The following is a 15,340-nucleotide window of genomic DNA, read 5'->3' as shown; positions in this document are numbered from 1 at the left end:
ACGTAGTAAGACAAGATCAAGAGAGGGATGCTATTGAGAGATTGAGGGCAAGAAGACGGCAGACAGATCAGAGCAACAATGTCCTGTCAGGATAATGGGGAGACTTATTAGTGTTGTTTTAGGTCATTATACTAATATTCAGACAGGTAAGGCTGCTGGTCAGTAACAGGAAGGTTAGGTACCGAGGGACAGGCTTCAGTCATGACTGAGGTATCAGACTAGGTCCCAGGCCTAGAGAACAGAAAAGCCATCCAAGTCCTGGAATTGGTGCAGGTGGAAATTTGGTTAGAGTGGAGTCTGAGCCACTTGGGCTCCTTTGATAGAGTTTCTTACATTTTTGCAAGGTAAGGATAGGACTATTCTTTGTGCCTGGTGCAAGGCTGAGTTGGGAAGTAAGCAGCGAATAGAGGTTAAAGAAGATGGATAATGGGAACAGGAATTATAGAATCTTTTTGTTTATTATGGTAATTTCCCTGGCATTATCATATTTTCAGTTAGCTTTAAAAAAAGGTGTCATTATTTTGAAGGATATATGCAAACTGTGTTTAGTTAAATAACAGTTCCCTGCCTCATCTGTCCTTATCCTTGAATCTCAATCCCAGAGGCTGTCATTTCAACTCCTTAGCTTTTTTTTCTGTTTACCTTTATGTTTCTAATAACATGCTTATAATACTACTTCTTGATTTATTTTTCAATATTGGACATAATATGGAAACTTCACACTTGGGAAAGATTAGAGTTCTGTTATATTCTCTACCCACCCTTTTCTCTTCCTCACCACCAGGCACTGATCCTTCCCTAAATAGTTACTCTTGTAAATAAAATTTGACAGTTATTAACTATGGAAAGTATTTTTGTTTGGTTATTATGACTGCATGTACCATGATTGCTTTTGATTGCTTTTCTTTCTCGTAAATCATTTAGTTTTTCCTGAAGTTAATGACTTCAGTCCCTCCCGCCCCACAGTAATCTGTATCTAACCTGTGTGTCTCTGGTAGAATTGTAAAACTCGTAATGCTCTAAAACTAATAGTGTTTTTTTTTTCACTTTGGAGGCATCCCTTCACCTTTGCTTTGTAGGCATGCTGCATAGCTGTCTAGAAAGGTTGTTCACCTCTTTCCTGTCTGTGTGAGATTCTTGGTTCCTAAATCCTGAGTTCTTTATTTTGGAAGCATACCTTCCAGTCGCTTTCTGAGAAAAGCAGTATGGGAGGTAAAATACTTTGAGAGATGTACATCTCCGAAGCTGCCCTATGCCCCCTTTGCCTCATATTTCGTTCACAGTTGGTTGGGTATTGAATTCTTGATTGGATGTCACTTTCCTTCAGAATTGTAAGGGCATCACTCCATTGTCTTACAGTCTTCAGTGTTGCCTGTGAGAAGTCTGATGCCATTCTGATCACTGTTCTATTGTATATAAACACTTTCTTACTAGTAGACTCTTTCTTGGTATTTTGAAATTTCAAGACGGTTCTACAGTAGATATTTTGTTGGTCATTTTTCCGGACACTTAATAGATCCGTTCAGTATGAATTTTTTTCTTTTTTTTTTTGTAATATTTTAATCTTGTGTTTTCTTTATTCTCTCTCTGGATGTTGAACCTCTTGGAATAATCTTTTAATTTCTTATCTTTTTTCCTTCTGATTTTCTCTTTGCTTTCTTCTTCTATTTCCTAGAAAACTTCCTCATTTCTAACTTTCAATCCTGCTCTGAAGGTTTTTTTTTTTTCATTTATGCTGCCACATTTTTGGTTTCCAAGATATTTTTGTTTGTTTTCTGAATGTTTGAGTAATACTTTCCTATAGCACTCTCTTTCTAGTTCATGAATGGAAATATCTTCATTTATTTCTCTAAAGACTTTTAAGAAACTGCTCCCTGCATGATCTGTTTGTTCAGAGTTCATTTCCTTCTGTTTATGTTGTTCTTGCCTTTCATGTTAAAGTTTTCCTCATACATAGGGTTTACATTTAAGAGTGAGGGGCTAAAATGTGAGTGGAGCTGTGTGTGTGTGTGGGTGATTCTTATTGACTGGTGGGAAGCTGGACATTTCATTGAGGGATGCACCAATGTCACTATCTGTGGGTCTTTTCTTTTGGGCCAGTTTTCACAGAGAGAAATCCTTCTGTTTCCTGGCTGGATACATACATGACTGTGTTCCAGAACTGAGGGGAGAAAGCCGTTTAGAATTGTGGGTGTGTTTGTGTGTTGGGGAGAGGGTCTCATTGTACCAGGCAGAGTTTCACTCACTCCCACTACTTTTAGGAATATATTTCATTTCCACACAACATTTAGGCCTCTTTGATGGAATATCTCCAAATAGTAAACCTTCAGGCTTCTCCCTGGATAGAGAAGCACAAGGCATATACATGGCTGTATAGGTTCAGGTATCATCTGGGATATGTGTGCTACTATAGTTATGTATGTTACCCAGGGTCACTGAATGTAAATTGATAGAGTTTAGAAATATGTGAAATTTATGGTCTCTATAAATATTCAGATTAAGTGGTTCTTGTTAAAAAGTAAAACTGCCCAGGAAGATAATCCTGTGAAATGGTAGTGGTATTCCTTTTTCCAGGTTGTACATTTTCCTCCTTTGGTTTGGTCTCTTTCAGAACAAATTGGCGCTCTGGCCGATCAGCACATCATTCATGTGGCATGTGGAGAGTCCCACAGTCTGGCCCTCAGTGACCGGGGTCAGCTGTTTTCTTGGGGTGCAGGGAGTGATGGTCAACTAGGACTCATGACTACTGAGGATTCTGTGGCAGTGCCCAGGTAAGAATGTCACAGAGAGGAATCTGGTTTTCAAATGTTAGTCTTTTTATATATTATTTCCTGCTGTTGATTTGTTAGACTCCCTTCTTTTCTTCTGTTTTCTTCATTTAATTGCTATTTCCTTTGTGCCGCTTCTGTGCCTTATACTATTATAGCACTTGTCACAAAAGTTGCAATTATTTATACAAGTGTCTGTCTCTGGTTAAAGAATGTGAGTCCGTTGGGAACTGTACTTTCTTCTAGTAGCCTGGTTGCTCGCTGAGTGCCTGGCAGTCAATAAATGAATAAAAAAGACATCTTTCACATCGTAGGCTTACTAACCTCCAACTGAAAATTGCAAGTCTGAATTGCTCAATTAAGTACTTTAAAATAGAATCACAAGGCTCACCTATTACTCTAATGATAGGCCAAATTACCTTAAGCATTACAAACAGCTAAATAAAATATTAATACAGTTGGTTTTGAGTCTCTTAAAGATTTACTTAAATCTAAATCTTAGATGATTTAGCTATTCAATCAAAATCAACCCAAAACACAATTAAGGTTTTTAACGGCATTTCATTTTTAAAAATGAAGTAATCTGTATGACAGTAATAGCTTATATTCACTAGTAGTGTTCAAATTATGGTTGACTTCCAAGGCTTTGATTTGTATATAGTTTTCTCTTATAAGTTAATTGAAATAAATTATTGTAGAAAGTAACATAGCTTTGATGTCAAAGTATCTAATAGCTGCCACTAAGAGAACACCCCAAATATTAAAGTTACTTGCAGAGGGACATTTTAGGGGTCATGTCTCAGTTTGTTGAAGGTTCTTAATGATCAAAGAGCTGCCATTTTATTTATTTGATTTTTACTCTTTTATGCTATGAATGTACTACATACTACAACTGTAGTACTTGTCACATGCTTTGTAATTATTTAATATCTGTTTTTATTACAAAGCTGTGAACTATTAATGGCAGGATAATTGGATGATTTATTTTAGTATTATCTGCTAGGAATACCTGGCACATACATTGCTCAATACAATTTAAATGGCCTCTCCCTCTCTGCCTAATTATTGTCCCTTTTAAAGGATAGCATATTCTTCTTCCTCTTCCTTTTTGCCCTTCGTAGATTTTTGTCTCTTTAATCAAAAGCTGTGTTAAATACGAGGAACATGGAGGTAAGAGTGATTTGATTCATTTCCTGATTTAGGACAGGTAACGTCTTAGATTCATTTCTTCCAAAAATTGATTTAATTTTGTGGCAAGAGGAAGCGTTGCAGTAAGAAAAAAGAAGTGCTAGATTTTATGTTGTGTGTAATATTAGGGAAAATATTTATAGCATTAATGCCAAAAATATTTCATTTGTTGATGACCAAAACACAATTGAGGTTTTTAATGGCATTTCATTTTTAAAAATGAAGTAATCTGTGCTACAGTAATAGCTTAATATTCATTAGTCATGTTCCAATTATAGATGACTTCTAAGACTTTGATTTATATGTGGTTTTCTATTATAAGTTAATTGAAATAAATTCATTCATTTATACCTTTGTATTGTGGAAAGTAACATAGCATTGTTATCAAACAAGCCTTGGATTCTAATACTGGGTCCGTTACATGTAAGGTGAATGACCTTGGGCAAGTTGTTTAACTTTTCTAAGCCTCAGTTTCCTCACTTAAAAATGGAATTACTTATTGTGTACCTTACAGAGTTACGGGGAGGATAGAAGGAGACAAGTAGGTAAAGCACAGTATGTGCTTGCACTCTATGTACCCCCTCTTCCCCACCTCAAGGGTACAATTTCTCTATTATCTATCTTTGTTCTTTTGACGTGCTTCTTTTCTACAACAGATTGTGACAAGGGTAATGGTGGTGGAGAATTTGAGCATAAACCTGATAGCAAAAAGGGTTGTTGCTATATAGCAACTTGAGAAACACTGGTCTCATTGGCAGTAATGCATTTTTCAATTTTAGAAAATAGTGGTGTTCTACGAACTATGGATTAATACAACCTTGGTGAATATACAGGGAATTAGTCTGAGGAAAAAAAAAAACCAATCCCAAAAGATTACCTACTGTATGATTTCATTTATATGGCATTTTTTAAATAACAAAATTTTAGAAATGGAGGATAGATTAGTGGTTCCAAGGATGAGGAACAGGAGAAGAGGAGGAATGCTTATAAAAGTTTAACATGAGGAGTTCTTGTGTTGGAACTGTTTGGTTCCCACATGACTGTGGCAGTAGATACTTGAACTTACATGATAAAATTAATACCCAGAAGTGAATACAAGTAAAACTGGAGAAATACGATTAAGATTGGCAGATTGTATTAATGTTAATATCCTCAATATCCTGGTTATATTCTACATAGTTTTACAAAATCCTATCGGGAAACTGGACCAATTATATAAGGGATTTTTCTATATTATTTCTTAAAATTGCACATGAACCTGCAGCTATATGAATAAAAAAGTTCATTTCTGTTTGGTACTTAATGTGTTTGTGAACTCTATTTTACATTTTTATATCTGAGAAAATAAAACGTGAACAAAAGCAATATCTAAGTGTTAATCTAAATAATCCTCTATCCTCTCCCCCAAAGGATATTTATCTTCTAAGATACTCCTCTTCCAAGGGGTATCCATCTGACCCCTTAGTTTCCATGGCACAATACACTTATGGAAGGTGAATATAACAACTTGTCAACTATTCAAATAGAGAGCAAGAGGTATTTCCAGGGAACCCAACTCTCTTAGACAGTGCCAAGCACTTTAACTGGAATTTTTCATTTAATTCTCACTGCAACTCTACGAAGTAGGTGTTCTCTGTCTTTCACATGAACAAGCAGGGAAATAAGATTTGAAGAGAAATCATGTGACCCTCCTCTTTACCATCCTAGGAAATTTGGGTTTTGGAGGCATGGCCCTTATTATTTTTTTAAATTGTGGTAAAACACATATATTATAAAATTTACCATCTTAACTATTTTTAAGTGTGTAGCTCAGTAGTGTTAAATGTGTTCACAATGTTGTATAACTGATCCCTGGAACTTTCTTTTTTCTTGCCTTTGTTTTTTTTTGAGACAGGGTGTCACTCTGTAGTCCAGGCTAGAGTGCAGTGGTGTGATCACAGTTCACTGTCTTGAACTCCTGGACTCAGGTGATCCTCCCACCTCAGGCTCCCAAGTAGCTAGGAATGCAGGTGCGTGCCACCACACTCAACTGATTTTAATATTTTTTGTAGAAATAGGGTCTTGATTTGTTGACCAGGCTGATCTTGAATACCTGGCTTCAAGTGATTGTCCTGCTTTGGCCTCCCAAAGTGGTAAGATTACAAATATTAGCCACCACGCCGGGGCTCTAAAACTTTTTTATCTCACAAAATCAATTTATATGAATTTGACTACAATAGATACTTCATATAAGTGGAATCAGACAGTTTCAGTTTTTATGACTAGCTTATTTCATTGAGCATAATGTCCTCTAGGTTCATCCATGTTGAAGCATGTGTCAGAACTCCCTTCCCTTTTAAGGCTAATTAATACTCCACTGTGCGTATGTACCGTGTTGTATGTGTATACTCAGAAGTGAAATTGACATTTCACTTGTTTTGGGTGGTGGCATTACTCTTATTTTGAAAGCCATGTAGACACTAGCCATATTCTTAGGATCTTTCTTCTGTAGCTCTTTCCATTTGGTCCTGAATTGAAGAAGACAAGGTAAGAAGTAATGGAGGATTTGGGTTATGGGTCTAAATGCAAAGCTGTTTATTGTTGTTGTTGTTTTAAACAGTAAGTATCTAAGAGATGAGGCTGATGAAAGACCTAATAAAATCACATTATGTAAGATTATATATTTGATTTTTAAAAAACTTGTAGGCAAGATGTTGTTATTTATTACAGATACTTTACTTAGTTGGGAATACTTCTGATAATTGTGTTTGTGTGTGAATATTCATCTGAAAAAGAAAGCCTTTCTGTTTTAGGTTAATACAAAAGCTGAACCAGCAGACAATATTACAAGTTTCCTGTGGCAACTGGCATTGCTTGGCTCTTGCAGCTGGTAAAGTAACATTAAACATATGCTAATGCTGTGTTAATTTTGAAACCATTTCTCCTTGTCTTTTTGTGTGATGTTATCTAACTCAAAACTTTTAATTAACTAATTAGGATCTGTGCATGGCTATTGGACAGTGACAGTTCTCAGATGGCCTTTGCATAGCTCATCATTTTCTCAGGGTGTGGATGATGAAGTAGGTGGTCATCATTGCTGCTCCAAACTTTCACAGGGGAAGATGAGCAGGAGACAGGACCATACCTAGGTGTTCTTGAGCATGGAGAAGATTGGTTTTTCTTAGCGACAGCCAACTCTCAAGCTACATTCTACTATCAAGTTCCCAAATAAATGAAAGAAAAGGAGTTGGAGAAACCTAAGTAAATTTGCACTTCTGTGTCCTGCTTGATCATCTGCAGAGTAGACCAAGTGATCATAGCTGGACCTCCTGAAGTCTTGGGTTTCATAGTCTTAGTGTGGTCAGAGCTAGTTCATCTTGCTTAAGCCTGGTAATTGGCTTGTTTAAAATTGAATTTACTTACACATTTAATATTTTCTGTGTATAAATTTTGTTAGCCCTTGAAAGGCAGTAAGACTCAGTTTACCTCTCTGTTATCACTTGCAAGTTTGGTTTTGGCAGTCTGACAGCATGATGTGTCTCTGTTCCTTTGCTCTTGGGTGGGTTTGGTATTGGGGTAACTGATAAATGACCCTAATAACTAGATTATTTTTGTGTGTGGAGCTTGTATCATTTGATGGTAATACCAGTTATCCTGTTCTTATTTCAGATGGCCAGTTCTTCACCTGGGGAAAGAACAGCCACGGGCAGCTTGGCTTAGGGAAGGAGTTCCCCTCCCAAGCTAGCCCGCAGAGGGTGAGGTCCCTGGAGGGGATCCCGCTGGCTCAGGTGGCTGCCGGAGGGGCTCACAGCTTTGCACTATCTCTCTCAGGAGCTGTTTTTGGCTGGGGGATGAATAATGCAGGACAGCTAGGGCTCAGTGATGAAAAAGGTAGGCAAGCCCTTCATATGTATATGTTTAGTTTAAAAGCACATTCATTTAACACATATTTCTTGAGGATCTACTATGTGCTAGCTCCATGTGAAGTACTAAGGGAGCAGCAGTGAACAAAACAGAGAAGATCCTTGTCTCAGTGGAGACAGTATTCTAGTGAGTGGAGGTGCAATAAAACCAGTAAATCCACAGTATGTCAGAAGGCTTGCGAGTGCAGCTTCCTGCTTTACATACGATGGTTAGGAAGGGCCCCTCTGATAAGAAAATGTTTGAACGGAACCCTGTAGGAAATTAGATGAGAAATGGGACATGTCTGGGTGAAAAATGTTCCTGTCAAAGGGAACTGGGTGTGCAAAGGAGCTGATGTGGGAAGATATGTAGTTGGCGAGAAGAAGGGGAAGAGTAGCACAGATGCAGGTCAGAGAGGTTATGCAGGTCCAGTTATGCAGGGTCCTAAGGGGCAGGATGAGCATTTGGCTACTTTTTTTAGTGAGGGGGAAGACACTGAGGGTTTGGAAGAGGAGCATCATCCACTTTGGCTTTGGGGGAAGCTGGGAGACCAGCTTGGAGATTGTGGGAGTAAAGTCGGATTTTAAATGTATTTTGAAGATGAAGTCAGTTGGTTTTGTTCACTGTTGAATGTGTGGTTTGAAATAAAGGAACAGCTGCAAGGGCAAAATGACTGTTTCTGAAACGGGGAAAACTGTGTCTGGGGTGGAGTGAGCTGGAGAGTGGGTAGGGTTGGAGAGTGTAGGGAAACCATGAGGTAGGCTTTAGGTAAATTAAAACTGAGAAGTCTTGGATATTCGAGTACAGATGAAAGCAGGAAACTGAACATGTGTCAGGAATCAGGAATCCAAAATTCATGCCAAGATAGTTGTGTATATTTCATCTCAAAGGCAAATGGTAGTGATATTCCGATACTTACTTTATTCTAGATCGAGAGTCTCCATGCCATGTAAAACTCTTACGCACACAAAAAGTTGTCTATATTAGTTGTGGAGAAGAACACACAGCAGTTCTAACAAAGGTAAGGAGCTCATAGTATTCTGCTTTGGTGCTGGGGATGAGATGGGTGATTAGAATTGCTTAATTATTTTAGTGTAGTGATGGTATGTGATTACAGTATTGTGGCTTGAACTTGACTCCTCTCTTTAATGTGGGTTTGCTGCTTTCCAAAGGAATAGAAAAAGACTACTTTTTCATATGTCTGTGTTATCCTCTTCGATAATCTTGTAGATTCTCTTAGTAACATTTAAGAATAGTTCAATATAAATAACTTTAAAATATAGGACAGTATATATATGTGTGTGTATATATATATATTTATATATATAACAATATCCTGTGTTCCTTTAAAACAAGTCATTTAAATACATGAAACAGCAATTTAATTAATGTTTTAAAATAATCATGTTACTTTTGCTTCTAAATACATTCTAGAGAGAATGAAAATGTGTTTTTATATTGAACAAATATTGTTGTAGGTTCACTTTAACAAATGCCTTCACAGTTATTGAAATACAGCTGTTAACAGCTTACTTACCAAGGAATTTGTAGAGGACTTAATTTCTTATATGTGAATGATCATGTAAAATCATGATTTAGCCTACCTCCTTGTTTCTCCTTTTGTAAAATTTTGCTTCCTAACACATTATTGTACTTTTAAACTCTTTTTAAAATTTACAGAAGGCTTACGTTCTCTTGAGCAGTGCTATCTTTGTTCCATAAAGATGCAGTCTGAAATTCCCTTTTTATAATTTTTCTATTTAATAAACATCCTTACGAAGTGATTTTGGCCAAGTGTCAAGTGAATGCCGTGCTCTTGTGCACATCGTTGTGGTAGGCATTTGGTGTACAGGTTTTGGAGGTGTATCCTTAAACTCAAAGATACAGTGAAGTCACATGTTGTTTGTTTCTTGGTAGAGTGGAGGTGTGTTTACTTTTGGTGCTGGTTCCTGTGGACAACTTGGACATGACTCCATGAATGATGAGGTTAATCCTAGAAGAGTTCTAGAGCTGATGGGTAGTGAAGTAACTCAGATTGCTTGTGGCAGGTGAGTGCTCCTCAAACTTCCCAGTATTCACTATGACCCAGAAATGGGTCTTATCTTTGTAGCGTTTAAGAATGTGATTATACCTAGTCACCATCATTTTAAGAGATCTTAACTGCATGCACGCCTACGGTGAAGTGTGGAGAAAGTCAGACCTTAGTAGAGTGTGGCAAGGAAGGGTTTTAGATAAGCAGAGCAACATGGAGACATTAGGCTTCTTTTGGGATAAAGGGTAGCAGGATGTGGGGAAGGTATAAAGAAAGGAAAGTGAGAGAGTCCCAAAGAATTTCTTGGAAAGTTTTGCCTGAGTCTACCTGCTTCTTTCTGTTCATCTTAGAGGCCACATGCATCAGATCATTCAGCTCTTTCCTGACTGGCCCCCCTCCCCGCTCCAGAGTGTTAGAGAAGGATAGTATTACGGAGAGCAGCTGTTGCAAGAAAAGTCACGTGTTAACATGGGGAGGGCTCTGTAGGAGCACCCTGCACTGTGCTTTCATGTGGAAGTTACAGGTCAGAGTCAGAGTGTATACCCACGTCAGTAGAAACTATGCTGATGAGTTGAATTATTTTTTCACAGACAACATACCCTAGCCTTCGTGCCTTCTTCTGGACTCATCTATGCATTTGGTTGTGGAGCAAGAGGTCAATTAGGAACTGGGCACACTTGTAATGTTAAGTGCCCATCTCCTGTCAAGGGTTACTGGGCCGCCCACAGTGGCCAGCTTACAGCCCGAGCTGGTAAGAATGATCTTCACTGGAATGTAATGTTATTTTAAGTGACAAAAACAGTTGTTTACAGAATATGTATCTCTTATTTAGTTTGAGGTCTTTTGGAGGGAATGAAGATAAGGTATTTTTTAATATCAGTAAATAATTTCAGTACTTACTATGCATGAAGCTCTACAGTTGAGCTCCTAGAGAATAAATAAAGCAGGCAATATTGTTGTATTAGACCGTTATTGCATTGCTATAAGGAGCACCTGATATTGGGTGATTTATGAAGAAAAGAGTTTTAATTGGCTCATCGTCCTGCAGGCTTTACAGGAAGCATGGGGCAGGCATCTGCTTGGCCTCTGAGGAGGCCTCAGGAATCTTACAATCATGGTAGAAGGTGAAGAGAGGGCAGACACTTCACATGGCAGAAGCAGGAGCAAGAGAAAGAGTGGAGGGGAGGTGCCATACACTTTACACCACCAGATCTCACATGAACTCAGAGCAAGAGCTCACTTATTGCCACTTATCACCAAGGGGATGGCCCAAGCCATTCATCAGGGATCCCACCAGCTGCATGACCCAAACCCATCCCACCATGCCCTACCTCCAGCGTTGGGGATTACTACAATTCAACATGAGTTTTGATGAGAACATACCTTCAAACTGTGTTATTTTGTTTGCACAGACCTTGGTGGTGGTGTATACATTTTATTGTTGTTGCTGATAATGATAGCGTATTTTGAATGCCCAGTGAAGTTTCATTACCATGCAGAGCACTCAAAACAACCGAATAGTTAGTGGTTGTTATCCCCATGTTAGAGATAAGGGAACCAAGTTGTAAGGAGGTCAAGTAATTTGCCCAAGGTCACATAGATTCTGGAGGCAGGATTTAAACCTAGGTCATTCTAAATCCTGTGTACTGTGTTACAAACTTCTACTTTGCTATTGGTGTTTTGGTATATAACATGATGTGATTTCTTTTTATGCCATGTCTTTTTCTTCTCTTAAAAAATAAATAGCAGTCTTGGTTTCACTGGAAATCAAAGTAAGGCAGTCATTAATATTGAATGACTGTTTCACCTTGAAATAATAAATCTGAGGCTGAAATGGAGCTAGACAGTCATTTAAAAAAGTGTAATTTAATAATGAATTTTGCTTTTGAAGTCGATAAAGTGACACACTTATGGCTTGATCAGGAATTTGTCTGAAACAATAACAATTATAAGTTACTACTGGATTATAAGAAACTCAAGGACACACACAAACTCTTTTTCTTTTTGTAAACTTAGGATATAGCACAGGGCCCGGCATAAACTTGTCTCTCAGTAAACATTTTTGGAATGAATATATGAGCATCTGAAATGTAGTGCAACTATAAAATAAACAAGATTTTGTTTGGGTGATGTTCCCAAAAGCGAAATAATGGCTTTGTGTCCTCTTCTTTGTCATTTGCAAATTTTCTTTTCTCCAAGACATTGCATTCACAAGTGGAATGCATTTATTTAGGAAGTTTACCAATTTAAGAAACTCAAGTATTTTGTAGGTTATTTTGAAACCACACATTTTTTAAGTTAAATTATAACCTGACTTCTGTGGTCCTAAATTTGTGCTTGAATGTTTGCCAAAATGATTTTATAACATAAGCAGGTAAATGTCAATTATGTAAGTGATGTGATTTTAGTACCGCTCTTGGTAATGTGGAATCACAGAGGAAGCCATGGAGGAGTATTGTGGTTAGAGGAGGATTGAGAAGTGCCTCTGAGGATGATTTGGAGTTAGCCAGGTGTAGAGGGCTGTGAGGGAGTTGGTGTGAGCCCCACCAAGGTTCACTTCCAGAAGCACATTCAAGTTATGCTCTTGGTGAGCTCATTTATAAAGAATCCAGTATGCCAGGGACGGCAGAGGGAAGAGGCACCGATATGTAAAATAGTGGGTTGTATTAGAAATAAAGGCAACATGGTAGCAAGAGAGTGTCACCATGGACACAGTGTGATGGGAGGTAAAGCAGGGAGCAGGAAATGGAGGTCCTTTCACAGCAAGCTTCATCCTGAAGGGGCACGGGCCCACCACACTCACATGCTGAATTATTTGTTACTGTAAAGAGTAGTGCCCATTTCAGATTTCAGGTCAGTGGCATGATAGAGTTAGAAGGAAAAAGAGAAATGAGGTCAGGATTAGCTGGCAGCTGGGGAGGGGCAGAGTAGAGTTAGAGTGGAGGATACCATTTTATATATTTATTTTTAATTGAAGTAGAAACAGTCCTAAGCAGCAAGCCAGGGAAGATTTCTTACTTCAGTGACACAATTAAAATGGATAGGTATCCACTCTGAAGTGTATTCTGTAACAGCAGAAAAAAGGGATCAAGGAGAAGCTTCAGTTATTGAAAAATATGCTGTTGGAATTCTTTTTTTGACAGATCGCTTTAAATATCATATCGTTAAGCAGATCTTCTCTGGAGGAGACCAAACTTTTGTACTTTGCTCCAAATACGAGGTAAAATTTTCTTTTGACTCTTACTTCTCGGGAGGAATAATGGTGAACCAATATTTATTTTAACAAGTAATTACAAAGTAAAGAGCAATGTAACTCTTTGTTTCTACCAGTCTTATGTTATTTCTAAAATAAGCAAACTAAATCTTGAAGAAGTTGTCTCCATTTGGCTCCCTTGACGTGCCAACAATTCTCCTGGTGTTATGGAGTTCTAATTTATAATTTGAAATTATTTATTTATATTCATGAATGTTCCAAAAACACTGTAAAGGATGCCTAGGGAGTTTTTGCTTACTTTGGCATTATTCAGTTTTCCGTTTCTTTCCTTCCTTAGCATTTGTTGTTAAGTGGCAACAAATGCTAGGTATTTGAGAACTTGGTGGGTTTTTTTATTTGATGTGATTGAATATACATGTATGTATGTATGTATGAGATATCACGATTTTCAGGTGTTATTATTTATAATCTGCACATGGCTCATGACGTGACACCAAAATTTCCCTCCTCTTGTTTCCTGCATCACTGTAGTGGATAAAGACAGTGTAACATTGTCTTTCTGCTTGAAGGTAGAGTGTGGATCCAGGTATCTGTGACAAGGCTCGAATTCCTTCCATTCTTCCTTGCTGGGGGAATTCAGTCTGAGAAAAGCCCCACAGATTTGTTTTCAGTGCTGCACTCCATCCCCTGTGCTCTCTCTCCTCTCTTTCTTCTCCCTCCCCACCCTTCCTGCTTTTATTCAGCAAGCACGTCAACAGGACCAGCTCCAAGTGGTGCATGGATCCTTAGCCTCTCCTGGAAGAGCAAAGGAAAGGGGGCTGTTAGTGGTGATAAAGGAGTCATAATTGACTGGAAAAAATGAGCAACTGTGGAAACCAGGGGCTCCTCCAGTCTTGGAAACTTTCTCTATTAGTTTGATACTTAGCTATCTTTAAGTATACAAAATTTTTTCCTTCTTGTCATTCTGATTCTGTGATTTTGTTGGAAAAGGTCCTGGTGGAGCCTGAGGCCGTAGGCTGCACAGCTAAAGCTGATCATTAGCTATTTTCCAGGTCAGGTGTCTGAAGAAGGTGGCTTAGTGCTGCCATCTGGTGTGATTTGGAACTGCTGCTTTAGACCTGTTTTTAGACCCAGCCTCAGTGTGTGTGTTACAGAGAAATCCTGAGGAAAGCTGAGATTATAATTTGTTTCTTTAAGATGTCAATGAAACAAAATACACAAAGCACTGACTCTGTGGAGGATAATCAGTTTTTGTCCATAAGTAGTAGAGTTTAAGTGTTTATTTCTTCAAGAGACTGATTTGAATAATGCTGTCCAACTTTAATTTTCCTGTGAAATTGAACATGAAACTAGTTTTCTTTTGTAAATACAGTATCTGATATATGTAACTGATTTTTATTATTGTAATCAACACTGTTGGGCCTGGAAAACAACACATTGATGAGAAGAAGTGAAGTAGCATACTGTTAGACAGGGCAGGTGAGAGTTTAACTGGAAAGAGGGGTAGGTATGCATGAAAAATGTAAGATCACAAAGAAAAAGGAAACTAAACATCACTTAGGAAGATGTTGCTCTTTCTTTTGAAACTGAAACCTGTACACATTTACTTAAACTATTAAACTGATCAAATCATGTGTTTACCCTGTTACCGTATCACTTACTGAACCAAGACAAAGCACCTGTATAGTTATAGCCTCCCCCCGCCTTTTTTTCTTTTTTGAGACAGAGTCTCACTCTGTTGCCCAGGCTGGGGTGCAATGACGTGATCTTAGCTCACTGCAACCTCTGCCTCCCGGGTTCAAGCGATTTTCCTACCTCAGCCTCCCACATAGCTGGGATTACAACATGCACCACCACACCTGGGTAATTTTTTTGTGTTTTTAGTAGAGATGGGGTTTTACCATGTTGGCCAGGCTGGTTTTGAACTCCTGACCTCAAGTGGTCTGCCCTTCTCGGCCTCCCAAAGTGCTAGGATTAGAGTTAGGAGCCACTGTGCCCAGCCACAGCCTCTATTTTTACAAAAGCCTGACTCATTCATGACTGTCAGGCCCTAAGTGAAAGAAGGGAGGGGAGGAGTTATATTCAGATACCCCTTTGCTACATTTGATTCTAGGTCTTGGGAATTTAATGAATGTAAACCATAGCCTCTCCTTTTCCTTTTAGTTTGTGCCCTGGTTAGGATTGAAGAGGGAATGTGGTTGGGATTGTTAGAAGTAAGTGTGTGTGTGTGTGTGTATCTCATAATCTTCTTTTTCC

At 38.3% G+C, this 15,340-nt stretch overlaps 1 protein-coding gene across 10 annotated transcripts in view; it reads left to right on the top strand.

The window, feature by feature from the left end:
* The window catches only part of HERC3 (HECT and RLD domain containing E3 ubiquitin protein ligase 3), a 110,941-nt gene that overhangs the window by 49,183 nt on the left and 46,418 nt on the right, over positions 1 to 15,340 (top strand). For all 10 annotated transcript variants that reach the window (XM_078366837.1, XM_008992995.5, XM_008992994.5 and 7 more), the window contains 7 exons: positions 2,612 to 2,771; positions 6,749 to 6,825; positions 7,605 to 7,826; positions 8,768 to 8,859; positions 9,756 to 9,886; positions 10,461 to 10,621; positions 13,014 to 13,090. In XM_078366837.1, the coding sequence (XP_078222963.1) occupies positions 2,740 to 2,771; positions 6,749 to 6,825; positions 7,605 to 7,826; positions 8,768 to 8,859; positions 9,756 to 9,886; positions 10,461 to 10,621; positions 13,014 to 13,090 (792 nt within the window). In that variant the 5' untranslated portion in view covers positions 2,612 to 2,739. The remainder of the gene's footprint in view (positions 1 to 2,611; positions 2,772 to 6,748; positions 6,826 to 7,604; positions 7,827 to 8,767; positions 8,860 to 9,755; positions 9,887 to 10,460; positions 10,622 to 13,013; positions 13,091 to 15,340) is intronic.

This window comes from Callithrix jacchus, chromosome 3 (genome assembly GCF_049354715.1).
Source record: "Callithrix jacchus isolate 240 chromosome 3, calJac240_pri, whole genome shotgun sequence".
NCBI classification, from domain to species: Eukaryota; Metazoa; Chordata; class Mammalia; order Primates; family Cebidae; genus Callithrix; species Callithrix jacchus.
The sequence above is the reverse complement of the archived record's forward strand: the minus strand, read 5'-3'. Positions and strand labels throughout refer to the sequence as shown.